Source organism: Botryllus schlosseri, chromosome 2 (assembly GCF_051294905.1).
Source record: "Botryllus schlosseri isolate E-star chromosome 2, Bs_hap1, whole genome shotgun sequence".
Lineage (NCBI taxonomy): Eukaryota > Metazoa > Chordata > Ascidiacea > Stolidobranchia > Styelidae > Botryllus > Botryllus schlosseri.
In genome coordinates this window covers 25,030,376-25,058,164 of record NC_137237.1, presented here as the reverse complement: position 1 = coordinate 25,058,164, position 27,789 = coordinate 25,030,376, and the positions used below count along the sequence as shown (strand labels likewise).

The 27,789-nt window shown below is 39.2% G+C and overlaps 1 protein-coding gene across 3 annotated transcripts in view; it reads right to left on the bottom strand.

The window, feature by feature from the left end:
- Positions 1-652: 652 nt before the first annotated feature.
- LOC145434272 (uncharacterized) overlaps positions 653-27,789 on the bottom strand; it is a 28,071-nt gene continuing 934 nt past the window's right edge. Inside the window, exons 2-25 of one of the 3 annotated variants that reach the window (XM_080311632.1) lie at positions 27,560-27,626; positions 24,813-25,028; positions 23,536-23,702; positions 21,270-21,443; positions 20,490-20,657; positions 17,659-17,857; positions 17,492-17,598; positions 16,040-16,301; positions 15,490-15,614; positions 14,046-14,181; positions 13,427-13,554; positions 13,185-13,359; positions 12,402-12,552; positions 11,885-12,133; positions 11,072-11,364; positions 10,614-11,004; positions 9,464-9,619; positions 8,316-8,465; positions 4,048-4,341; positions 3,270-3,355; positions 2,951-3,109; positions 2,533-2,617; positions 2,365-2,468; positions 653-1,210 (exon numbers count right to left, since the gene is read on the bottom strand). In XM_080311632.1, the coding sequence (XP_080167758.1) occupies positions 1,125-1,210; positions 2,365-2,468; positions 2,533-2,617; positions 2,951-3,109; positions 3,270-3,355; positions 4,048-4,341; positions 8,316-8,465; positions 9,464-9,619; positions 10,614-11,004; positions 11,072-11,364; positions 11,885-12,133; positions 12,402-12,552; positions 13,185-13,359; positions 13,427-13,554; positions 14,046-14,181; positions 15,490-15,614; positions 16,040-16,301; positions 17,492-17,598; positions 17,659-17,857; positions 20,490-20,657; positions 21,270-21,443; positions 23,536-23,702; positions 24,813-25,028; positions 27,560-27,626 (4,128 nt within the window). In that variant the 3' untranslated portion in view covers positions 653-1,124. The remainder of the gene's footprint in view (positions 1,211-2,364; positions 2,469-2,532; positions 2,618-2,950; positions 3,110-3,269; positions 3,356-4,047; positions 4,342-8,315; positions 8,466-9,463; positions 9,620-10,613; positions 11,005-11,071; positions 11,365-11,884; positions 12,134-12,401; positions 12,553-13,184; positions 13,360-13,426; positions 13,555-14,045; positions 14,182-15,489; positions 15,615-16,039; positions 16,302-17,491; positions 17,599-17,658; positions 17,858-20,489; positions 20,658-21,269; positions 21,444-23,535; positions 23,703-24,812; positions 25,029-27,559; positions 27,627-27,789) is intronic. The other 2 variants (XM_080311633.1, XM_080311634.1) reach the window with 2 other exon arrangements.

Sequence of the window (27,789 nt, the reverse complement as noted above, 5' to 3'; positions counted from 1 at the left end):
TCTAGTTAATCGAACTGCACCCAACTTTATATTGAGATGAAATTCTAATATATCTGGTGGACCTGCAGTACACTTGCCACGGACCTGCACCGGTCCCTGGACTGGCGGTTGCGAACCACTGATTTAGAGCACCATGGTCCAATTGTACAATTTGGGTAGCCTACACTACATAAACTAAAAAAACTTTTTGCTGGGGATCCATAACTAAGTATATCTAAGGAACTATTATGGTCTGGATGAAGTGACTGCGTTTGAGCCGCTAGTCAGTCCCGAGTCCTTGCAAATTTTGACTATAATCATCCCATATTTTCCGAGTTGCAGTCAATTTCAAGTCACCAAATATTTTCACTTCAAGTTAATGCATGGACTGCGGATGCAGGTGCACAAAAGCACATGTATACAAACGCTAGACCGCGTCAAACTTGCCTTAAAACCGCCTTTCTTTTCTCTCGTGCCTCTAACCTAAATTTTATGGCTATCCACAGTATAACCAGAATTTATTATAAATTAGGATGCTTCAGCATTGGAATTTCCGTGTACAAATCCAGTTTTCGTGGTAATTAACATCAATAAGTTACATAAATCACTCCATAAACGAAACGACTTTATCCAAGTGTAAACGCCCTCTCAACAAAATACAGAGACAGTGAGACACAGACATATTAACCAGTGTATATTTCTATACCATTCTATGGTGCTACAAAATTCAGTAATCGGATAAGAAGCAATACCTTACAACTATTAAGGACATGTGGACGTTGTGCGTATTAAACCATATCTCATGATTTGGTGTTAGCACGCTTGTACTATCATGCTCTCAACATTAATAAGAGTGTCGAATAATTAGAAGATATCAAAGACACTAAACTGTGGCAATTTAAATTCAGAAGGCTACACCTTTCATTCACAACCTCAATTTCTCGTGGTTGTGACACAAGCGATGGCGATCCCAAACTATAAAAAATCAAATCAAAAGGCGCAATACACAGTGGGAAAAGAAGAACAGGAAAATAAAATACAACTTTCTTTGGCAAGTGCAACGTTGCGGAAGCAGTGAGACGCATTAAGACAAACTGTACCGTTTGATGTGTAACAGGAATAATAGTCAGATGCAATAATTAGATTCAACTAATTTCTCCTACATTATATGAATACCTGGCAGCATTTCTACGTTTACTATCGGCGGCGTGTGAACTCTGCAGTTCGCCATCTGTAGAAAAGATATTACATGGTTATTTTCGTCTCCTACAGATTTTGAAAACCAACAAAATGATCGTCACAAAACAAATGCGTGGTAAATATTGTCACAATATTTTATACCACGACATTATAAATAGAGATGATGAGACCCTTGATAATGCAGAGGTTGGCGTTTGCAAATGAATCTGAACAGCAATCATCAAAATTTCGTGGATTTCAACTGTATCACGATGGCAGGAAAGGAAGTTCAACAAACTAAAACGGAACTTGTGATTTGATAAATTATGCCGAGTTTTGAAGGTGGCGATTAGCATGTAACGCTACTTTAGTTGTTAATAATAAAACAACTTAATTCTGAAACTGCTAAGTTTTTGATTTACGTTCACACGGTTCCATGTAGTGGTAAGAGTTATCTATATCTGATGAGACAGAACTGGTACATTTGGGCCCAGACAGCAGCGCGGACAAGAAAGGCAAAAGGGCTTTGCAATGCAACTCGTATTGAACGAAATTCCAAACAATTCATACTGGACAAGGACGAAAAGATTTAATCATCTAACTGAACAAACATATAGGTAGATTTAGGTGAAATTTCTCGGTCATCATTATGACATCGTTAGACCTTTCAGGGGTTTGCGGCATTGGTCGCTATTATTGAAAAAGAACAGGATTTCAACGTTACAATATCTGTATTGAGAGGGAGTCTGCCAACCAAATCTGTGATCATACGAGTTGATCATCGTAGATAGGGTGCGATCAACCCTTTGCTTTTTGCACTTGTAGCATCAATCGATATTTTCTTTTTGTAGCGTCACGAAAAAATATAACAACTGAGTCATGCAGTGGGTGGAACTCAATGGGTTGAAAAAATAGTTCAGTAAATTGCGGAATTATGTATTTTAAATATTTATAAGAATGAAAGAACACTGTGCACGATCACATTTTGTTATTTATGGTTTAAGAGACTAATACTCTGCAAAGTATCTGAAGAATTACCAACGATTGCAAAGCGAATGGTTTCCAAGAGAAAAAAGGTCGTATGGAGTAGGCCTATATTATGATTGCTCAATGCACAGCACATTGCGCATTTATCAAACGCATCATGGCTTTTTTGTTGGATATCAGATGATGAGATCAGATATCATATCAGATGCGGCGACTCACATAGTTTTTGCCACTGCAGTGGCATCATACGATAATCCACATTTGTCTTCGGACGATTGTTTTTAGACTTTTGTGATAGCTTCGTCACCATTGAACTGCCGGTTCTGAATGGAAAATTCATGTGAAATCACTCCACTATTACAGGTCGACACAGTAACTGACAGATACCTCGATTTTGCAGAGACACTGGGCAGCCCGACCCATGGCTTGGGAGACTGTAAACTCGAGACGGGCTGTACGTATGCAGAGGTTCCTGTGAAAGAAGAAGTAATCAGTGCGATACTGGTCATTTGTAGCATATAATTCTTGATGACTGTAACTCTGGTATTGTGACAGTACTTACAATTCACTTACTACTACAAGCAATAACAACATGTGATTGCAAATAGCAGTCATCTCCGACTAATTTAAATATCGACAAGATTAGTCAAGGTCACAACAAAATTACAGAACACGTATTGCAAAAGGCAAAACCTACATTTGTACTCTAAAAAATTATAAAGCACTCCCGCATAGGCGTAACGTCAAATATGCTTCACCAAATGTCAAGTGCTCTGCTGTAGATGTGACAATGGCGAGTGCTCACCTCTCAGGCTTTTCTCGAACGCTTGCCGCGGGGAGTCGGCTGCCGTAAATGGTCTTGTAACTTCCGGAGCGGATTTGCACGAGCTCGAAACGATGGAAGGCAGGCTGGTATTCGATCTGCCAGAGTTTGACAGCAAGTCTCGCATCATTTTTGGATTTCCTGGAACGTTAGACAGATTACGGATAACATCTCAAAGCTACTAGCAACCTTTGCAGAATGAGTATATTGCTATCCTGCGATGTCAGCGGGGTAATGCAAGGGTAATAGTTTGGTGCAACACGCATGAATATTGAGAAGCATGGCAAGAAATCGAACAAACCATATATTCTTGAGAGTTCCTCCAGTCTTTCTAGGGATATAAAAGTTGAACCATGGCAAGACGTCTTCGGCCTTCTTTGTTTCACGCTGAAAGTGAGATATAACCTAATGCATTGTGCCGTAACACCAGCTACATCAAAATGCAATCTGCAGTAATACCAGCTACATCACAGAGCAGCAGGGTTGTTCATAAATAACTTTTTCCCAGATTTCACTGATTAAATTGTTAGGTTGCCTAAAAAAGCTGCAACCAAATTTGGCTCGATTCTAACAGGCAGATGTGAACGCACAAAAAAAAAATTTTTTTCAAGTTTTACTTTTCCCCCCATGAACTTGTTGAGTTGTCTACAAAGACGATGCAGGACAAATTTGAGGCAAGTTATTTGAGTTTTTCATTAATATTGCTGGGAATACCCACCATCAATGCTATTTTTGCATACCTAAAATTTTCAACTGCAATAACTTCGCTTCTGCTGGTTTTAAGTGAGCAATAATTGTTGGGTATCGTCCTTTTAGACAATTTAACAAATGAATGGGGTTGACAGTAGAATTTGAAAAAAAAAATTTAACAATAAATTCAAAATATTCAAACTCCTGTAGCTTTAAATTTCCCAGTTGGAATCGAGCCAAATTTGATGTGCAGCGTTTCTTTAGGCGACCTAAAATTTTAATCAGTGAATCCCCAGAATGCGGTAAAAAAAGTTATTTTTGAACAACCCTACAGAGCAGGCACAAGGTAATACTAGATAAATCACAATGAAGCATGCTGCAACACCGACCTTCTCCTAGTAGATGAATTGGACGCCAAGTCGCTGGATGCAAGTGATGCCCGTACAGTTTCAGAGTGTATCGTCATTTCTTCTCCGTATTGCTTTGAAAAAGGTCTCTCCCGCATTGAAGGATCGACAGATTTGCGTCGTTCGTCATCGTCAGGATTATGTTCCGTTCCCTCTTCGATATCGGGATGTTTGTTTGGAGTTTCCTCGTTTAAAAGAAGCTTTTTCTGCTTGACGGCTCGTTTCCGAGCGAGTAAAAACTTTTTATGAAGCGACGGATTCGTGCGTCGTAAATGTCTGAAAATGGTACATTTTAAGAAATGCGAAACATCCAGTATAGATGGACTACAACTTCCAACAATGGCGTTTTGTACAAAACCAATACAAAATACCAAGGAATACCAGAACCGTGAAACAACGAGTTCATTAATTTCGCAAATACTTTTTCAGATATTAATGCGCAATTGAACACGCATTCAAGCTTGACTTTATGTATTTCTTTAAAAAAAATGCTCTTGATCCTCACAGTGCAATAGAATAGAGGCAATTAGAAATCAGGGATGTATAGAACTCCGGGATGGCTGACTTCTTTTTGGCCTTTACCTAAGTAGGTCCAAAAAGTTACCTGCAATCTACCTCGAAATATCCACTTTTCTGCAAGCTAGCGATACAGCTGTTTCTAGAATAATGATCGACCTTTTGCAGAATAGTCAGTGAGTAAGCTAGACATTCTTCCCATATCTCAACCTTACTGCTGTATAGCCAACCAAGTAAAGTATGACAACTCTGACCTTCAGTAAAACATGAATGTGTTTAATTTCTACACATCATATAATCGGCATCACGCCATAAATAACAGAGAGAATAACGAATAAAATCAGCGTCATCTACCTATTTACAAGCCATTGTTGGAAACCGTGCAGCTGGGAAGGGGGGTAGGATTGATTAAATCAACCGTTTCAATTCGCGTTAATCCAAAATTACCATGGAGTAGGGTTGCATTTAAAACAAACATGTTTAAAACGAGGCCCTTGTATAAAACATACTTTTATTGTTTTTTTAAGCCATGACGCCAAGAATATTCAATTGTGACGTCATATTGGATTGACATTGACAATTGAAAATATAGATTAAACATAGCTCCTTTGACGAAATATCTGTACTATTGCTGTTGAACCAACTGTTTTTAGGGTTCTAGCCATCCCATATCCATATTAGTCGGCTATATCGGGTGGTAATCGTCCGTAGGCTCATACAACATGTTTTTTGGAAAGTATTTACACAATTATGGCATAATTTTACAACTTAAAGAATTTTATTTTTCAAAGGACCTTTGTCTAAAACACTGTTTAAAGCATGTTCTAAACAAAGTGTTTTAAAACACCGTTTGTTTACAATGCAACCGTACCATGGAGCATTTCCAATAACAAAAAGATAGCACGGCCTGTAAGGACTCGAAATTGTGATAGCAACATTGTCATCTTCTACGTCACTCAATGAAAGTTGATCAAGAAATCAACAAACCATTGATACTTCTCTTCAGGTTCAAATGTAGCCTCGGGGGGTAGAAGTTTGGTACATATTATTATGAATTTGAGAAGCATTCGGTAGACCCAGTTGCTGAATTCAGCTGATATTTTGTTCACCTAGAAATAGTTTCACGACCGCAGTGAAGAAATTACCACCATTGGCTTAACGGTACATCACGAATGGGCCTTCTGAAACATTTCATGCCATTTATCAGTTAAGAAATATTCAGTATCATTGTCTTGCAGATTTTCCGATAGAGCGATAGATGATTCCATGTTGAAAAAACATCTCGGTGAGGAGGCACGAGATCCAAATATTCAGATTGTGGCCCTATTTGCCAAGATTTCAATGGGATATGCCCAGTATAATATATCAGGGTATCCACTGTTGACGTGATGCAAATGCTGGAATATCGCATTTGTTTTTCTGGAATCTGCAACAAAAATGAACAAATCATGTATTTAGAGACACAAATTAGCCTTAAGAATATATATAGATGTATGCAGAGGTAGTCAGTAGTGAAGAACTTCTACTTCATTGCAGTACTTATGTAGTTGTTGCCTATTTTCGAAGATACATCTCGCAATTTTCAAGTAGCCATCTCCAAACTTAAGTACCTTGCTGGCATTTCACTTTCTACTGCTACTTGAGGAAGTTTTAATACCAGTACGCCCTGGGAATACGACTGTTACTTGAGTAGCAATGTTGACTACTTTAACCACATCAGGATTGATGTAAATCCCTCATTTAATACCGTGTCACTAGAATCAGCCAAACTTACCTTAGGCCGACTGAGGAGAGGTCCATGCTTTATTGCGACGATTTGACGAAACCTTGCAAATTGAAAGCAATCTTCCGAGTATTCTCTTCCCTCATCGTATAGTCCTATAGCCTATAGGCTATAAGTGTTTATATGGTAAAGACAGGCCATATCTCAGGGTCCTATCCTGTCCTGACGATTGTGTTGGCTTATCCATTCAAGGGAGTGGGCATCTTCAAGGCTTCAGTAAGAGCAAATGGTCAACAAATGCTGTGGCCATATTCTGGGAGCCCGCCATTGGCAGTTCACAACAGTGCACTTCTGTTGAAGTATAATTCCAGTATTGTAGCATTAAAGTGCCGTTCATTAACAAACATATGCCTGCCTTGTTTTATCAGACACGTAACTGATGAATAGTATCTGTAACAAAGATTGGATTCAACAGTTGTTATAACAGTTGTTATGGACACTTAAAACTGCAACGACCTTGGCGTGTTGTGTTTGTATTAGATTAAATGTTTGGTTATCCTTAATTGAAATGCCTCTTGAATCTTGCATACCGGTAGTCTACTCGGTGGCTCCAATTATTACTAGGAATAATCCAGCGATTATCTGAAATAAGTCTGCCATACCAGCACAACCTGCATATTCACATATCAATCTATAGCACAAGATTTTAACAGACGAAGTCCCTCCTAACGGTGCCTTCATAATCGAAACGGCACAGTGTAAATGTACACTTGTACTAGTACAATATACACTGTACACTGTATACAGCCTTGGATGGTGACATACATTATATCGCATAACATAAGTAATGAAAAACATACTGCAAGGCGTAATCAAAATTATACTGCTGATATCAATGTTAACGTTGGAAATTTTTCTACATTCTGTTATCTTCTCACGATTATCAACACAGCAAAACATGTTACATGAGATACTACAGAAGCAGAGATCTTCCGAAGGCGACCAAATGACCGTACCGGTATACCGGTAAATTGCTGCTGACGAGATAGGGCTAATACCGGAAAGTTTCAGACTACCTGAACATCTCATAGCCTGGGTTAACCTCTAGCTTTCTAAAAGAACATAAAGAACATAAACATGGATATTATATGCCTCTACCGCTCTCAAAGACTTAAAATTAAACACATATAAAGCGGCTGACCAGAACGTGCATCAAAACTGAATGCGCGAATCTGGACCTACTTAGGTAATACCGCGATGACGCAATTGACGCAGTCAGCCATCCCGGAGTTCTATATATCCCTGTTAGAAATCGAAAAAACAATTATTGAAATTTCAGCAGATGCTTCGTTCAAGATAGATCGTTTCAAGATGAATGAACATGATGCAATAAACGTATTTATTTACTCGGGTAATTACATTACATTGACTTCACGTTTTATGTATGCATTTTCACCCGATAACACAGCTTCCCATTTAAAACTATTGGCTAAACCCAGAAATACTCTTCAGTTATGCCACTCAAATAAAGGAAGGAAAGGACATTATGTATTTTTGTCTTTGATGTTTTTGCAGCATATGCACCAACTCATGATACACATACACACGATCTGTGCATATATGCATACCATGAGTTCATGTTGTGCATATGATACTGGACAAGGAAGGTACATATATAACATTGTAAGGCTTTCTAATTCTTGCTCCAACCCTCCATGCTATTCCGGTAATGCTGAGCGCCAAGCGGGGAAGTCATGGATACCAGCGTTACTAATCGGGTCTTTGGTCTGACCCGGCCGGCGATTGAACCCACCACCGACCGATCAAGAAGCCGGACGCTTCACCATTACGCTATCTTGTTGTTCCTGCCTCAAGTTGGATAATTGAATGTGTGTAAATCGGATTCGAATAAGTCACACTTTTTCGCTCCTTGACAGGGAGAGATATTGTTTTATATGCGAGTTGACTGACAAACGTTAAAATCTAACATTGCCGGGCGTGTGGTCCTTACCTGACCCAAGCTCTCTGTATTACAGCAGCAGCGTTGTTGGCGGCTTGAAAAGCATTCCTTCTTTTATCCTGGTGGTCCCTCAGCAACTTTCTCTTCTCCTTTGACATTGTCATCAAGCTCTCGATGTATTCGGAAAGTCCCAGGACGTCCCTTCAAACAGATTTACAGAGGTATTTCTACTTTATCAAACTACTCCACTAGATCTTGCCTGCTTGCTCAAATGGTTATGTTCTTCGACTACTTCCCTATTTATATTTTGTCGAAGATTGTACCTATTTATAGCGTCATTATAGGCATAGATGCATTATGCAATTTCAAAAGTTAACCACCGTTCAACAATTTTTCAGAAGTTGCTTGCTTCGGGAGAAGCCGGTTAAAATTGGGTTTCCCAGAGCAAAAGGGACAGCAAAAAATCTGTCTCAAGCTCACCAACGAAATCAAACATTTTAAATGTCCTTAGCCTAGATCAGTGGTTCCAAACGTGGGCAATATCGCCCCCAGTGGACGATTTCGAGAAACAAGGGGCAAAAGCGTACGAAGGGGGCGATAAGGGGCAAAAATGTCAGAACGACTCGTTCTGGATCTGCCTCGAAAGTTGACGGAAAAAAACGGTAAACTCCCACCGACTACACGTGGAGACAGGTCTTTCGGGAGTCATGTCGAAAAATGGCCTTTCTTTAGTAAATATCCCAGCGATCAGAAGTTGGTTGTATAAAATGTCCTTAGAATGTCCTCTTTTTCGTTTCCGAAAATATAGGAGGCAAAAATTTGCGTCGAGCTTGATAAGGGGGCGATGAGTCGAAAAAGGTTGGGAACAACTGGACTAGATCGTGGCAGATTTGAAGCAGTGTGAAGTCCCTAATTCTAATTTTCACTCAATTTTTATTGAATATATACTTTAACGATTTTGGGACGGTGCCTTTACTCCCACACTAGAGCTAAGAATCAAATTTCAAGTTGATATTCGTGATCAGTGACACCACATGGCCAATATGACTTAATTCGTTTCATAAGTAAATTGGTTGTTGAACAGAGTTTTTACATATCTTGTAATGGCACGGTATGGCGATTCTTCTACTTTTAATTGAGTAGCAATGCTGTAGAGTTATATTCACGAGAGATGGTGAAAGCTTGTCCCGTTCACAGACCTGTGTTTTGACGATATCGGCGACTTTGGCACCAGTTGAAAGTCGTCGGTATAATACGAGCTTTCATATTCTGGGCGTCTTGCCACACCAGACACTGTGGCGCTTTCTATATGTTCGGAACGGTCCAGTTCCTCGAGTCCAGGGTAGAATGCATCGCTAGAAAGAAGATTGAGATTACATTATTCAGTTGATTATATTAGCCACGAACCAGGAGGCTGCGACTGTACAATATGTCATGTAAAGAATGGTATTTTTGGATGAGATGCAAAACTGTTTCCTAAATACGCAGAATTTATGTAGTATGATGCTTTGAGGTGTTTGTAGGAATTTGATATTGTAACCTCTTACTTCAACTTTTGTCGAGTTTCGCGCAAAATGTAAAGGAGTGATTAAATAAACATGCTATTAAACTTATTAGTATGGTTCTGTTCTCTTTGATTTGCATGACACAACGCTATGTGACGGATTAGCTGCATCTCAATGTTATCCATGCTGCAACATTTAGCTCGAAAGGTAGAACTTCATCAACCCCAGTCAAGCATGACGGTGCCCGGAGTAAATTAAAAGTGAAACTATGACTTGGCTCTTGGTCAAGCTCGCACAGACGGGAACAGGCTATGTCTAGTCTTTCGAGGTCAAGTTTTGTTGAGATAGCTTAGTTAGTTAAACTGTGTATTTATAAAAGTGCATTTGTTATTTTGGAAGTTGGAAGCGATAACCTTGATATCTTTCAAGATGACAGTCTAAGACAGGGATGTCCCACCAGCGGCCCGATTTCAGGGGCGTAGTAATAGTGTAGTATGGGAGCTGTTACTGTCTCGGTTTGCCTTTTTATTTTAATAATGCTTCGGAGACAGTTTGAAGGAGGATAGAGTTCTAGTTGTCGGTTAAGACAAATGTTTTTACAGTGCAGTGTTGATTGACTGTTGGTATATTTTTAAATTATGTGTTCTCCAGGACAGTTTACACAACCTTTTACTGCAACTTTTGTTAAAATTAAGTGCAAGCAGTTGTAGTACAAGCAGACAATACCTACTCGAGTACATAAAAAAGAAGTAATTGTTTATTGACGACATCTGGAAACGAATTTGTGCTATCGCCGAAACCGGCAGGACCACATAAATGTGACACAAAATACATAATAAATAACCTTTCATCTTTTTTTGGCACGAGCAGACGTTTCCTTCTGGTCTTTACCCCCTCCTTCTGTCTCGGAGGAGGTGTGGGGTCAAATTTCCGTGCCGGCGCCCGCGATATCAGCTTCGTCCTACCTCTGCCGGATGTCCCAGACACTTTAGATAACACGTCGGGCTGGGGGTTAGCCGGGTAGTCTTTCGACGAATCAGAGTCTGGTGGGCCAGGTCGAGCCGCCATTTTCGACCTGTTTTTCTTTGTTTTACGTCGCTGGGTCTTTCTTATCATCTCTTTTTCGTCGCGTGGGACTGAAACCGGTGTTTGTTCTGACATTGGTGGTGACTGAACCGTGTTGACATCGGACGGGTTGTCGGACTGCGATGATTTGCTGCTGTCTGCTAAAGAAACTCTTACTTACAATGAATTCTCGTGTAACAACAGCAGACAAAAATTACACAATAACAGAAAACACACCTGAGCTAGAAATACGGTCTTCCTTATTTTTAATTTGACTCCGAGACGATGCGTCTGTTCTATGTCGACTGTCCTGTGACTGCGGCGATGTGGCGCTGGTTACAAGATCTTTACCGTTTCTCGGGTAACTAATCGTCGAATGTGACGACGTTGTCGATGCCTGATCGCAAATGACACCTTCGTCGTTGGAGAAAATATTCAAGTCTTGCATGTCCTGGTCCTGAACCACTGAGTCTGGCTCGTGCTCTGGCGAATGGGAACCACTGTCAACTTCGAACGTATTAATTCCATTCCTAAAAGAAGAAAATACAACCGGCATTATTGATAATCTGATCGGAAACGGAAACTAAATTTTGTGCACAGATACTCAAATATATGGAAGAGTGTCTTGCCGAAGTCACATAATTTACTTTCAAGTCTACATAAAGCCTAATTTCAAAGGTGGTCAGCAACTGAGTATTTCTACTTTTTTACTGTGTAGTGATGTGGTTTTGGCCTATTCACAATACTTAGTTAAGTGGATATGTTTTATAGCGACTTCCAATTCTACTTCAAGGTTTAAAAGGAAAAACTACAGATTTCATGCGGCTTTAATGTCAAATTTACTCAAAATTGATGCAAATTCTACTTTTTAAAAGGTAAAGTGTAGAAAGTTGCCTAAAAACTTTTCAAGTAGAAGTGGAAGTAATTTGAATACATAACCACCTCAGGAAGTAATGAAAGCGGACAAAATGGACATGAACACTCTGAAAAAGTTTATGTACTTCATTAATGACCACCTCAACACATAGCAAAGGTTTGACAAAAACGTACTCCGCTATTGATTTATCACTTTCTTCATCCTTCTTGTTATCTTCGCCTCTAGATTTGTCGATACTTTCTGGTTCAGAATCGGGACCGTCTTTAGCAGGACCATTAGCATCGCTTTTTTGGATATCATCTTCTACATCCCGGTCCAGAATGGCAGTAGCAGGATGTTTCAAGGCTGATCTCTTGAAAGAAGCGATATTCTTTCTATCCCGATACCCTCGGTAATAAGCTTGAATCTTGATGGCCGCAGATCTACAAGGACATCGTATGATTACCATAAGGACAATGCATTATGGTTCTGGTATAGCTTCATCACATTACAAGATTTACTAGACTATCCATTCATTTCTCCATTCCTATTGCCATTTTGCAATATATTTCTATAATATATTGTATAATATATCTAAATTTCCCCTTACCTCTTGAATGGAATGTTAATTTTGAAGAAAAAAAAGTTAATATGAGATGATAAGTAAGAAACGAAAAATATTCTACAACGGATGACAGATGAAAATCGTACTTTTCCTTTTCTTCATTCTGTTTGCGTTTTTCCTTTCGCAGCGCCAGAGTCCTCATCAGGATATTTTTCGTTCGCCGAACTTTATAACCGCGAAAGTACGCCTGAATCCGCATCGCCGCTATGTTCCTGATATGCTCGGCGGACAGCGCCTCTGACAATGAGGGTATGCAATGTTTCCGGGCTTAGACCACAGACCTAAGCTGGACTAGACTAGGAGTGTGGCCTACTCTGGTGCAAAAGGTTCAATAAATTCATGTACGGTAATTGCTGGGTTTGGTGCCTTCAAGAAGGTTGAGTACCCTAATTGCAGTGAAATGGCGTAAGAGATTACACAAGATTCGTTAGTCGAGAGGATGCACCCTTCAATTTATAAAGTACTGCTCCAAATCCACCAAATCTACTTTTATTTGTATACTTTTAAAGCCTTCATTTCACACTTCCATCTGAAGCAGCCTAATTTGAAATGTTTTGGAGTTTATACTTCTACTTGTTGCAGAAATCTACGGCATTACTTCTACTACTACGGAGTACTAACATTGACTAGTTGGATTAACTCTGGTTGGGTCAAATTGTGATTGAAGTAGAATTTTCATAACATGTGTAAACTTTATTTTATGAATTTTATCGCTTACATCGTCCAAGCAACATCAGTGACTACTTTACTGTTGAAAGAATGAAACTGCAGTGTTATGACATTAACTCGTGCCAACACCCTTGCGGCGATAACAGCACACCATCTTCTGATATGGTGGGAAGAATCGAAAAACTGATAGTAGCACACACCTTGTTCAATAAGATAATGCATGACGTCTTCATTTTCTTTTTGCAAAGCGTAATCAAGCGGCGTGAGACGCTCCTCAGTGTACTCCATGGGATTAGGAAAAACCGAGTGTTGAAACAGCAATTTGATTGCGTCTAAATTGCCAGACTGTGCTGCCCAGTGTAACGCAGAGTGTCCCTGACATAGGAAGTTGCCCAGTAAGCACCAATTGCTGGAAGATAAAAAAAAACAGACCAAACCATACCGCTTGGTCTTGTACGTCAACGTTTGCGCCGTTCTCCAACAAAAGATTCATGCAGTTGATGAAGCCGCTAATCGCTGCACAGTGGAGAGGAGTACGCTCCAATTTATCCCTCATGTCAACATCTAGTCCTGCAGAACAAAATTATACGTACATTGCATTTTGCGGCCTGAATAAACTGAGACGTCGGTCATCGTTTCGTATGCACATAATATATTGCCGTTAGGTATTGGGTATTAGGGGGGTGCTGGGGCTTAGAACACTTCCACTTCTACACGGCAGTTTCTAAGGCAAAGCTACTGACTTTTTACAACTGGGATTTTGTAGAATGCAGTTTTAGGATATGCATACATCACTTGTTTTGAGTAAAATAATCTTATTAACTGGGCGAACCAGTCCCTCTGCGACAGGAACTGAATATATATTCGGAAATTGAACCTATTTGTCGAGTCATATTAGTCATTTTCCATTAGTCGAGAAAATGTGTTCTATTCTGAAAATAGTCACCGCTAAAACTATGTGACCCCTCTAGCAAATCTATATTTTGAAACTAACCATCAAGTTATTTTTTCACGTATTCATTTTCTACTGCTACTGCGTGGAAGTAGCTGACGAAACTCACCCTCTTGTAATAGTAGATCGCATACTTCCGCATGTCCGCCTAAAGCGGCCCAGTGCAATGGCGCTCTGTTGTAGGAATCAATGATTCGAACGCTGGCTTTGTAGTCCAAAAGATATGTGACACAGTTCACGTGACCCTGTACATGACGCCGAGATAATTGGTCACTCAAAGACTGATAAAGGAAGCCGGTTCCGTTGGAACCTAACCAAGTGACTGCACTGAACCAGTTTTACAATATGATAAGAACGAAATTAGGACACTAAATGATTTCAAACCAATCTCAGGCAAAGCGGTCACCAACAGAAATGGTCAGTAACGGAGTACTTCTACTCAGCTTCTTGGAGGTACAGAACTTCAGTATACAATTGAATAGTATACTCATATTGAAATGAGTCCGAATATTTTCGGCTGACACTTGTCAGGGGGAATCGTCAGCAACTAGTAGCGAATTCAAAAGAACATCGTATATCAACAATCGTAGCACAAAATATGACGTCACCAGCATGAAATGTCGAATACGAGAGCGCTCAATGTACTATTTTTAGACGATACACGAACTCTTTTTGTTGATACAGCCTTGGCTGGTGTATTTTGATAAAAGTCGACTCCAAGGCACACAAATGAAAGTGTGAACGACCCTTTCCGAGTATGCGAAATCTGTCGTCTCGACAATTTTTCGCACAGGCGGGATTATCCGACAGGTGTTTGCCAATTGCAGAATTTATGGCCTTTGATTGTTCCGCATCAATCTTGAACGGATGAGTTATCACAGAGTACAAAAGTAGCTTCTGCATAGGTTGTGTTTATAGACTATTTCCATTTCTAGTTAAACAGTTTTTATATGAAACTACTTAGATTTTACTTCTTGGATTCGAAAAGTGAAAAGCAATTTTGGGACAAGTTTGCATTACTCTTCTGAGTGAAATTGTCATAAAAACATGTGAAATAGTTCTGCATTACGGTAATTGAATATATTTTTGAAGATTGTACCTTATTTCTTTAGTGTTCATTAGTCGCAACTATACATATTCAGAAGTAGTCAATTCCGATTAACTGTTAAAAGTATACGACCCTGTAATCAAAACTACTACAAAACTCATTGGAGTAGTCACCAGACCTGTCATTTACTATTACCACTTGAAGGAGTTTTGGAAATTGATACTTCTATATCTAATTGAGTAGTAACATTGAATACTTTGACGAACTCAGATAATCACCCTGAACGGGGTAATTTAACATTCATTGAGTGGTAATTTGACCAACTTCATTCAATACCCTGAAAATTCAGTTCACACAGGATTATTAGAAGGGTTACAGTTGGGTGTCACAAATCCGATTAAATCCTCGATTTCATTAATCAATATTTCAGACTAATTTGGACTGTGCAGTGTGCAACCAGCCAACCACAAAGACTTTTGAACGCGACTGAAAAAGCAAGAAATACCTTTTCGCAAGCACCGAAAATTGGAGTGTGGTGGGACTCTGTGTTGGCGATTTCGTGCTTGGCTCCGTGTTTTAACAGAATCTCGACTGAATCCCCGTGGCCATTCCTTGCTGCAGCGTGCAATGCTGAAAATCCGGGGTATTCCTCAATGCTTCACAATCATATCATATGCAATTTAATAGTATTATAGTATTATTCATAATGGAATGAACCCGAATATTTACGGCTGACACCCATCATTGGTAACTGAGCAACTAATAGATAATTGGAAAGAACATTGTGTATCGACATTCGTATCACAAAATATGACATCACCGGCGTGAAATTCTGAATAATCAGGGCAGAAAGGCAAACTACATCGCTGAAATATGGTACAAAGAAGTCGAAAATAGAATAGTATCCGAGATATTGCGCAACTGAGAAAGTATGGAAAATGTATCAAATATGGTATGGAAGAATAGTGTGGAAGAGTATGATATGGAACGAGTGAGGTGAGTACGGAATATGGAAATTTCCCATTACATGCCATACCATTGCCCTGGATTCTAACCTGTGTTCCCTTTATTATCCAGCTTGTTGACGTCCATCGGACTAAAATCCAGTATTCTCTCAGTCTCATCAACTTCCGAGATTCCATTCGTTTTGCTTCCCTCCGGATCGTCTTTGGATGTCGGTTTCCGAATTCCGAGCAAGGTCCTTATCACTGCGTTCGCTCCTCTGCCGGCCGCCCACATCAATGCGTTCCTGCCTTCGATATCGGCCTGTTCCGTTACTTTGGGGTCGTGAGCGATCATAGCTTCGACAACGGCCTTCTGTGAGAATTGTTGACAAATGATATTCTTTCATTGGATAATTTCCCATGCCAAAATTGTCATGATCGATACCCGAGAACTAGAAATAGGAATCGCGATATCGTACTTAAAATAAAACTAGTTCCACTAGAATGAAACCGTAGCTTTGAAATTTATTCCAGTATTTACCAGCCAGGTGGTCAATAACAAGTATACCTACTTTTTCCGAGTACTCATGAAGGTTTTGCCTTCTTACTTATGCCTACTGCTGACTTAGTGGTTATGATATCAGACTTCATCTACTCAAGCTTTCAAAATTAGACCTAGAGTGCTACTTTTTTACTTACCGTGACTTTCCATGTATAATGCGAATAATTTTACCGATTTTTTGCCCTAAAATAGGGGGGTGCGTATTATACATGGGTACAACAAGCATTAAAAAAATCTCCCTCGATAAAAAACTTGAAATCACGCCTTTCTTCATGTTTGTTTCCAATCGCGCATCACATTCAGACATTGTGCCCAGTAATTCATATTATCGGTGTAACACGTGTTGCCAATTATCGGGAAATTAGGTCATTGATTGCTGCACAGTGCACGCCAATCCTCGCTAATTCATCTCGTCAACGACAGGTCTGAACAATCGCATATACGACAGGCCATGGGCGCAAGATATAATCACTTGCGTAATCAGTCGCTTCTCCAACAGACCTGGTGCACATGACATAACCGTTAGCCTGAGCAATTGCATCTGTAATAGGCCTCTTGCGCAAGATGTCGTGTCGCTGGCCTGAACTATCGCGTCGCCAGCCTCGCAGGCTTCGGCTGCTATCTACTGTTGTTTAGAGACAATGCCGGTAATTGCATGATGATTAGCGATCGTTATGTCATGATTGTTGAGCAGTGACATCGCAAATAAAACACAGCTATTCGTGCACTACGAATCCAGGGTGCGTACTATACATGGGCACAGGCTTTTTCCCCAAATTTACACGCCATTTTGAGGGTGCGAATTATACATGAGGGCGTACGTTACTTGGAAAATTACGGTACTAGGAAATCATTAATAATACTTGAGTAATTGTAGTAATTGAGTACCAAAGACAACTACTTTGACCATGTCTGGTCTTTCATTTGAAAAATAGTTCAGGGCAGTGGGGCGCTACCATAAAACATATGATAGCATCCTAGCACTAATCTGTGTTAATTACATTTTTATCTGTGATCGCAGCATACAGAAACGGTGTCGCTCCATGCCCATCGGACGAAGATATTTTCGCATTTCCTTTCAACAAAATCTCCACCACTTGTATGTGACCTGCAGCAACAAAAACACGATTTCAAGCAACCATAAAACCACGCAGACACCCTCACCTACCGAGTTGAGCGGCCCAATGCAACGGCGTTCTGTGAGCAAAGTCCGATCTGTCTAGATCACATTCGAACATCTCGGAAAACTCTTCGGCGCGGAAGTCTACAAGAAATTTGACAGCCACGCTGTTGCCGTGAGCAACGGCGTAATGGAGAGCGGTACGCCCGTCGCTATCTTGCCAGTTCAGTACCGAAGGAGACTTTTCCTAATGAGAGAGACGTGCATAAACGAGACACGGCCAACATTGGATATCATAAATTAGCGGTGACGACACAATGTATGAAACGGTTGAAAAATCAGACAGCGTATCACGGAAGCATAGTTATTGCCCGACGTTGAGATTAGGAGAGATCTCAATCTCCCAAGTCATTTCGATTTACAATTGTAATTTTCGAGCAGAGTCAGTCCAAGTCAAATTTTCGAAGTTACTCGAGACAAGAGATCTTAAATTTTCAGATTGGGAATCAATTTCGATACCCAGTGATTGCAGTCAACACCAATGTGTTAGGTAGGGTCACCATACCATACGTACATCCTCCTTTTTCAGGTTTTCGAAAATGTCCTCCTTTAGGCTACATCTTTTACAGCCAGGATAATGGACAGGTTCAACCAAAAATCGGTGTAAATGACGTGAAATAAATAATACGGACGTTTGAGCGGGTCATTCAGGAGTCGAATAAATGTGATGAGTCAAGGGCAAGTTTTTGCAACTTTTGCAACTTTTTTTTACAGCTTCCGGCAGCTTCCTAAATACTCGTAAGATATGTAGAATGCTGCTTGAAGCTGTTTGAAGGAATCTTATAGGGCAACTTTTTGCAACTTTTGTCCATTTTTTTCATGCAACTTTCTGCAGCATTTTGCAACTTTTTCGATTTTTCATGAAAGTATTTTCGATTTTGGTGAAATACACGGTCAAATTCGACAGAAACACCGTAAAACAGCACCGAAGTAACGATTTTACGGGTATTTCGGGACCTGAGCCGGAAAATGTTGTCAACTTTTGCAACTTTTTTCAAAAATAAATAAATAAATAAATGCAACTTTCCACGGATTTAACTGCAACAAAAACTTGCCCTAGTTGATGACCTTTATTTTAGTCAACTCAACATGATTTCCAGTAAATATTGCAAAATCAGCTGTTTTCAGTTTGGATCAACAAACTGTTAGGATTTGGTAAAAGTATATTCCTTTCCCGATTCCAAAATATGGTACGTTAACCCTACGTTAGGGTATGTAGATTGTAGAAGTTATGTATGCGAGTTGACTGCTGATGGAACTGACCACGTCGAAAATGTAAACGAAATTTATTATATAAACAAAGGATTAGCATTGAGCAGGTGGCTTTGCAAAGTAAAATATTGGATGACTCAAAGTCACAAATTTGTCACAAGTCATTTCATATTTTTTATACCTCGAGTCCATGTGAAGTCAAGTTAGCACAGGGCAGTGATTCGAGCACGGTCAATTGATGCACAAAAGGTGAATCGATTCAAGACAGAACTTGTGACATCTCAACATTCATCCGAGGGACTTGTTCCTTAGTTAGTTCGACTATAATTCATCACTCTTACAATTGATTAATTTCATCAACTCCATCCATACCCATCTACGATACATTAATAACAATTCAAGACAGTTACTATTTATTCTCATTCCTATTAAAACCAGTAGAGTGGATCCTCGATTTGAACATCATTTTTTCACAACATTTTTGCAGCAATCCTATCACATAAACATTGCTGATGCAACAAATTTCAAAACCAGCCTGGAATTGAGTAGAATGACTTATTACAATAGTTCCCATTGTGATGTGTTGCGTTATGTAGAATATGTACTATTGACTTAATGATTATTCCCTCAACTTTCGGGTAGCAAAATTATTCATGCTCAAAATTACAATTGCCAACTGTACATAGCAGTCAAGTACATCCTTATTTATCTCTAAAAGTCAAGAGACACTTGACTTACCCCTCATAGAGTATACTAAAGGTATGAGTGCATTGTCCTACTACCATTATCATCACAAACACGCTAAGCTACAGTAAGATCATGGCGTATATTGATCAGCCCGGTTTCATTGAGTATCAAGAAAATCGTTGCCACTCTTGAGGCTATTGAAACATAAGATTTCAGCAAAAAATCTCACCGTAATAACTGTAGAACAAAAAAGCAACACACTATCATTTTTTCTGATTGTTCGTGATGAAATATGTATCATTGTCGAGGATCATAAATTTATCACTAAACAAAACTTATTATCTACATTGATTCCTTTGTAGAGCCAATAGCAGACGAGATAGAGGTAATTGAATTCTCGATAGCTTGTCACACCTTGCTTAACGTCTACATTCATTTCAATAATTTTACTCGACACACAAGCGTTTCGGGCATCACTCTTCTATCAGGTGCTAAAGCGAAAGAAAAGCAAAAGAGTTAAGAATAGAAAGAGTAGAAAACTTTTGGAGCGGAAGGGATTCATACGTACATAAATCATGACAACATAGTGAATAAAATTGAACTTGATATCCGGCCTGTCTATGTATCTTGGTACCTAAATGCATTTCAAACATACACTGGAGAATTTGAGGAATGTCCCATTAAATTAAATATCATTGTTACATGAACAACAAAAGCAACAAATAACGTTTGTGGGTTCACCCACTACGTCAAATGTTTAAATATAATTTGTAGCAACCCTTACCATATCAAAATAACCTTTTTGCGATACCAGAATCTCATTTTCTTCGGGAATGGGAAATAGCAAATTTCAACATGGTGAGGAAAAATGTGTAGAAAGAACGGCAAAGAGTAATTTAATGTAAAGAAAATATACCAACCAAGAGAGCAGCCATTGTATGCACGGTTGGGGGGTCATGATTATTTGCGGCCCAGTGCAGAGGCGTTTTACATTCCGCGTCGGTGAGAGCAATATTGATTCCGTATTTGATAAGGAGATTCACACATTCCGTGTTGTTAAATGCGGCGGCCCAGTGAAGTGCTGTTCTCTGTAACACAGCGCGCTAATTAACCGAGTGCTACGAGATGGAATTGTGATATAAGATGAACCTTTCATTACATTTCAAACAAATATTTTTGAAAATAACTAAAAAAAAAACTTGACATTCTTCAATGCAATTTCAAATTGATATACCGTCATTCAGAAAGTTTTGAAAGTAAGATCAACTCTAGTGTCATTCAGGTTTTATTTATTAACTTTCAGAAACAAAATTGTAGCTATATCAAGTGTGCATCAAGCATTGTGGGATTCTAGAAAAAATCATTCGTTACAAAAGAACAATCTCGAAAAAGAAGAGAAAATCATGAAAGAATAGGATATAATAGTTTTGCTTGAGACTGGGATAATCCAACTCTCTTCTGCAGACAATGATCATTCAAATTATAAACTGCTGGGTGTGCACTGATTCATACCTAAAAAGCAATGCCAGTTACTACAGCCATGAAGTTTAATCACATGATGTTTTGACTAGATACAATAGAGGAGACACATCTCCGAGTGGTTGCTGTGATTTCATTGAAATCTATCGAAAAATGCAATTACAGAAACCCGTCATGGGTAATAATTCCTTTCCAGCAATGCAGATGAAACGGATCCTTACCATTTGATTATCAGGCACGTCAACCATTCCGGGCCCGAGATTTCTCAATAAGAACTCCAAACATTTCGGCGTCCGGTTTCTAGTAACGAGATGTAGTGGAGTTTGTCCGTCGTTATCCTTCATGTGCAGACTGGCGCCTCTGTGATGAAGCAGCTCCAGGAACTTGTAACTTCCCTGGAACGGTAATAATTTGTATCAATTTGGCAAATGGAAGTATGAAGATCTAAAATAACTTTCTCCTATCGCAAAATATCTCTAATACGGTGGTTCTTAACCGGTGTTCCCCGGAACACTAGGGGTTCCAGGAGTCAGTCTCAGAGGTTCCCTGGAGATCAATACACTCATTCAACTCATACATATGATTTGTGATGATACACCCGTCTTGGCCAACATTTGTTGCGGGCAATTAGGCGTGATCAGTAGCTGAATTGTGCTCGCTGTGGCGGTGCGTGGTGTGCAGCGGCGTAAGCAGGAGAGGTTGGGACTCCAAATCGAAACCCCGACCTTCTGAAATCCCTATTCTGTCTCCATTATTTATTAGCTCTTTTGCAATTGAGCAATTAGTATCACGCTGTTGCGTTTCGACCGAACAATACGATGACAGTTTCCAAGGTGAAGCCTCTCATTACTGAACTGGAATCGGAATGGCAACAGCAGAAGTGACAATAATTTCCAATTGTTTAAAAATCATATTTAATTGGTTTCGTTCTTTCAACACGCTGTTGATGCACAGTTCATTTTCTGCACCAGTAAGATATAGTAACGTATTTGATGTATAGTTAGTCAGGTAAATGTGGTAGAGTTCTGTTTTTATGCCTCTGCAAAAATTGTAGGTTGGTTCCGCAAAGGCTCGCAGATTAGCGCCCTGCACGGGTTAGTGAATATTAGGAACCACAAAACTAGGTCTTCCGCCTGACTGCAAACTTGGACAGAGTAGTCACAAGTCATGCAGTTTAAAATAGGCACACCCACACATGATACCTCAGGTCAAAATAGGCAACACTTAGTAGATTATTGCACGCCACATCTGGTTAAGAAATAATCGTAATAATCAATAACACGTCAAATACAACAAACAAAATCTATTCAACACCCAGAGGTGGCCAGTAACAAAGTACTTCTACTTTTTCGAAGTGCTCAATATAGTTTTCTAATTTTGAATTCTAATTTTGAATTTAGATACCACCAATGTAAAAAGTATATATAGAATACTTCTGACGTCTTATTTCCTACTTCGACTTGCAATGTTTTGAAATGTGTTGGAAATGAAAACTTCTTTGAATTGAGCGGAAATTCAAGTCGTTACTTCTACTTCTACGTGACTAGCAAAGCAAAGCTATTTTGACCACCGTTGTCGACACCATACATGAGGCGAGATCGAAAGTCATTCCCACCAAAGTCGAACACTATCCAATGAATACCACAGGGAACATCAAAGGTGGGGAATACAATAACAATAGATAAGTATTTGAGGAATTGAAGGCGTTCAGAATAGTCTCATAATCAATAACATAACAAGAAAATAAGATATTACAAGGTAAGTGCTTCGCTTGGACGGTTCAAAGGTATTCGAAATGATCCCATTTTAGCAATGCAAACTTTTAAGTATGGAATGTGGGGATGTTTGGATTGAGAGTTGGCGAAAATATGAAAAGAAATATGGAAGAAATAAGCTGAGAGTAGGCTGTGCAGTGTAAACGGGTGTCGGGTATTATGAAAATTTACTAAAGTAGGGTTCCCATATTTTGGAAATCTGAAAAGAGGACACTTTTTTCAAACTTTTAGACTTGCAATACTGGAGGAAAATACTGAAAAAATGGTGGATTTTGCCACTTCATGGTCGGTTGACTAAAAAAAAATTCTGGTCAACTTTCCGGCTTGATCCACGAATTACGGTTTTCCGTCGCCGGAGCGTTACTTCAGTGCTGATTCACTGTATTTCAATCAAACTTTGCCCTATATTTAACCAAAATTCTCAAAAAATTTCACTAAATTGCTGTGTTGTCCCAAGCTTCTCACTTTAATACCTAACATCTAAAAAGGAATTCGGCTGTGGAAATCTGACGGCCAATGATAGCTTTTCCATACAATTACAGGATTGCATATTTATAGATACCAATCGCCAGTTTCTTGGGCGGACTGGCATCAACTGATCGGCTTACCAGGGGCTTGCGACCATTACCCCAAGAGGAGGGAGAAGTGAAATTTGTAAAGAAAGAATGAGTGTGTTTTACAAAACAGTCACTACCGGTATTGCATTAGTTACCTTGTGAGCTGCTAAATGAGTGGCGCTTCTGGCTGCGTTATCAACCTGGTCCAAACTACAGCCCATATTGATGAGATACTTTGCGCAATCCAATCGGTCGGCTAGTACGCAATACATCAGTGGAGTTCGGCCAAAGTTGTCCACAGTGTCCAAAAATTTCAGGTTTCCTGGAAGAGTTTCATGAAATATGATAACAGTAGGTATACTGATACAAAAACAAAAACTTTATTCAAGTTTCCAACAAACGAGAACATAAACTGCTCAGTGTACACTATACATGCTAAAGCAGTTCATAAGTTTCACCGCCAATAAATACAGCTTTTGGTACCGTATCGAATACAGCATTAAGAGCCTCTGAACTATTTTGGGGTTTACTGATCGGTCAAAGTAAAACTATAATAGCTTAAAACAGTGGTTCTCAAACTGGGGGCGTGAAAGCATCTAAAGGGGGCGCGAAGGTCAACAGAAAATTGTTTTGCGCTAGGCGTGATTTACTTCCTTTTCAGTGATATTGCTCCGTGTAGGCTATAGTCCGAATTTCATTTTTGAGAATTCTCTCATCAACAGTTATAGCCTTCTATGCCATCAAACTATCTGTTGGGATTGCTAGCATTCTGGTTGCATTTTGTGATATGAGGATAAGGGGGCGCGAAATTTTTCCCTATCATAAAGGGGGGCGTGTAAAAAAAGCTTGAGAACCACCTCCTTAGAAACTTTGATAAAAACATGCACGTGTGTTTGTTGTAAACAAATTACAAACCCCCATTTTCAAGAGACATGTTGCGTTCGAATAGATAGTCTAACGAAGTGACAACAGTTTTACTAATATTCAAATTGAAATAATTCCAGTAGCCTTCACTACTTGTACCAAATGGGAAAATGCAACTGATATAGTCTATCTGAAGTTTGAATAACAGAAATGTACTGCAGGCCCTCTACAACTGAAACAAAATGGTAAAAATTTAATTTCGTGACACAGTGAGATCATTTCAGCTGAGAGTACTTTATTTTAGTATACCCAGGGCTATTCAACACATGGAATGTGCAATCAAAGCATCAGTTATGTAACCGATATTCCCAGGATATTATCCTCACGGCCGCAACCCACAAATTTAATTGCGAATTCATACTCTGCCACACAATACTACTAATTCATTATAGCTACAGAACAATTAAGCTAAGTCGAGCATTCAACTGATGCTCCTTCTAATGTTGTCCACCTCGCACACATTAGTAATTCGAGATGAAAACAATAACAAAAGAGTAATAATAAGAACCTGAAATTATCTTCTTCAACTCCGCCTTATCACCATTAATAATAGAGGCATACATCTCCATCGGCGCTCCGGTCATCTGGGCGTCTTGCATCAAATTGACGTCTGGCTGATTAAAAAGAGCCATATGCCGGGCATGATCTGCAGTTAAATATTTGTCATCTTTCGTAGTGATGTCATTATTGATGGTAGTACGCGGTGCATCGATAACATTGTGGTCTGAAACAATATCGAGATTTTGAACACATGTAAATATGTTTATTCATTCATATACATACATTAGTATATATGTTACTGTCAAAACAATGGATACATAGGCATTGTGGCAGGAAAAACATGATTACGATGGCTTGGAGCAATGCAAATGCTAAATCTCTTAGTATTGAAGGTTATAAGTAGGGCGGTTTTTTTTTTACATGTCAAAATTCGTCAAAATTGTAGCGTTAGGTCAAAATTTGTCAAAATTTTTCATAAAATTAAAAAAATTTTGACGTCTGCATTTTGTTTGTATCGTAGATTTAGCACTGTCGGTGAACTTATAATTTGATATTTTACCGCTTTTAGCCTATTTTATAGGCCTACCGTTGTAAACGGCTAATCGTCTGCTCATTGTGAATCATACACAGTAAAAAAAACAAATAATAGGTAGCCATGGTGTTATGGTCAACGTACCGCAATATCCTAACTGAAGAAAGACTTCTTGTGCATTGCATCATTCTTATATTAAGAAGCGCATGATGAAAAATTGTGATGTCGACAACATTGTCAGAATGAAGCAACACGGTGTGTCACTAGCACCAGCAGTGTACGCACAACTTCAGTGTTGTCGGCCAACAACTGCTGCTGTTGAACGTCCTTGACAAGCTTCTTAGTAAGGACGTGCACTTTCTACCCAAGAATGTAGGAAAGCATCTTTCGTTGTACTACAAAATATTTTAATTATTTCTACCATAATACATATTGTAACCACTGGAATTCTTCATAGGGCCAGATAACGCCCTAGCTATAAGTAATAGTATAAGTAAGATTATTTCATAGACAATAGCACTAGGGGAAACATTTCACTAACTCCAGTGACGATTGAAAGGTTGGGAACACAATACCTAGAGACAAGTGACCTGGACAAGCACACCTGGAATGCCTGGATGAACTGCGAATTCAAGAAATTAGGTCATTAATTGTATCTAAATTTAGTTAGGTCTACAGTGATAGATCTCCATTGCCCAATACAATTGTACATTGAAAACGAAGAAATTGTAATTTATTTTTTTCAAGATGATTTGCCAAATCGATGTCAATTTTCAACTATTTTCCATGTGTATACGATAGGGTTAGGTACCATATTTTGGAAATCTGAAAAGAGGACACTTTCTCAAAATTTTCAAACTTGCAAAACCGGAGGAAAATCCTGAAAAAATGGTAACCTTCATTTCTCCCACTTCGTGGTCGGTTGACTAAAAAAAGTCAACTTTCTCAGTCTCACTCAGTGCCTGAAATATAGTTTTTCTCATTATCAGGTGGTTGACTAAAAAAAAAGGTCAACTTTCCGGGCCAGCTCTCGAAATACCCGCTGGGGCGCTACTTCGCGGCTGATTTACAGCATATCAATCGAATTTGGCCTTAAATTTGATCAAAATTTTCAAAAAAAGAGGGCAAAATCTCATAAAAGAGGACAAACGCGCGTCCCTCGAGGACACTTTCAAAAAAGTCAAAAAAGAGGACAAATCCTCTTAAAAGAGGACGTATGGTAACCCTAGTATATGACACTTTTTGACATACGGTAGGACTGAATGAAATGAGACCAACAACCAACAATATTGGTTCGGTGAAAAATACGGTTACATGTTGTATATACTAATCAGAATAAGAATACAGACATCATACTTCTATATGTAACTTTTTCTGTACGAACACATTTCATGTATTGGTGTATTATGTTATCAGCAGAGCTTGGTCATTGGAAAAGTTTCGCCTGGTGTGAGAATCATGAACAAATGTATGCGTAGTTGGTGCGGGAGAGTCTCGTCAGCAGCACCCTTCATAGGTTTACCCTGGGTTTACCATACCTTCATAGGTTTACCATTCCGCACGTGGCTGTTGTTACAAAGTCTATACAAGAAAGCCTCGAGAAGGATGAGTGTAAATACAGCGAATAAATAGAGCAAGGAAAAATCGTCTAATAAGAACTAAGAAGAGACATCCGAAAGAGCAAGATCAAAGACTGTTACATCAGGCATTAGGCCGAGGTGGATGTTACATTGAGAGATCATACTTGGTCTTTTCGACATCCTCCTATCTGTCTATTACATTGCTTTGTGTCTTGTGTATCACACTATTGTCTGTTGTGAGCGGAAAAAAATAACAGAACCGCTATAATAATATAATGATGATGGGTAGGCAACCGTATTGCCTTCGGACTGATATGTACACAAATCCATAGATATTCAGATGGAAAAGCATGCCATTAGTACTCAGAATGCAAATCAATTATTCATTAGATTACCACGAATACGGAGATTAGTCACTATATGTCTGAGAATAGTAATTCCTAAGTAATCCTATAAGACAGTCTTACATACCACAACCTGTTAATAATATATTGCTGTCACGTGAGTGGTTTCGTGTTACCACCATAATAGTAATATTTTTCAATATCTCCGTGACGCAATTACCAAACAAATAATAGGGTAGCATTATCAAAAAAACTCCCCGCACAATGGGAGTGGTGAAATAAAAAGTTAATTGCGTACTTGTGTCATCAGAAAATCTAGTCTTCTTTATTCTTGATTCAGACTTCACTGATGCCAACGACCCAATCTGAAAAAATATATGACCTTTGTAGTTAGTAGTTGAACGTACAGCCACACGGACTGGCAGGTGTGGTTCGATTCTGGAAATTACCATCTATTGACATGTTAAATTGTTCATGCATGCAACACAGAAATTATCAAAATGTCATCGGGATCACAGCACTTCATTT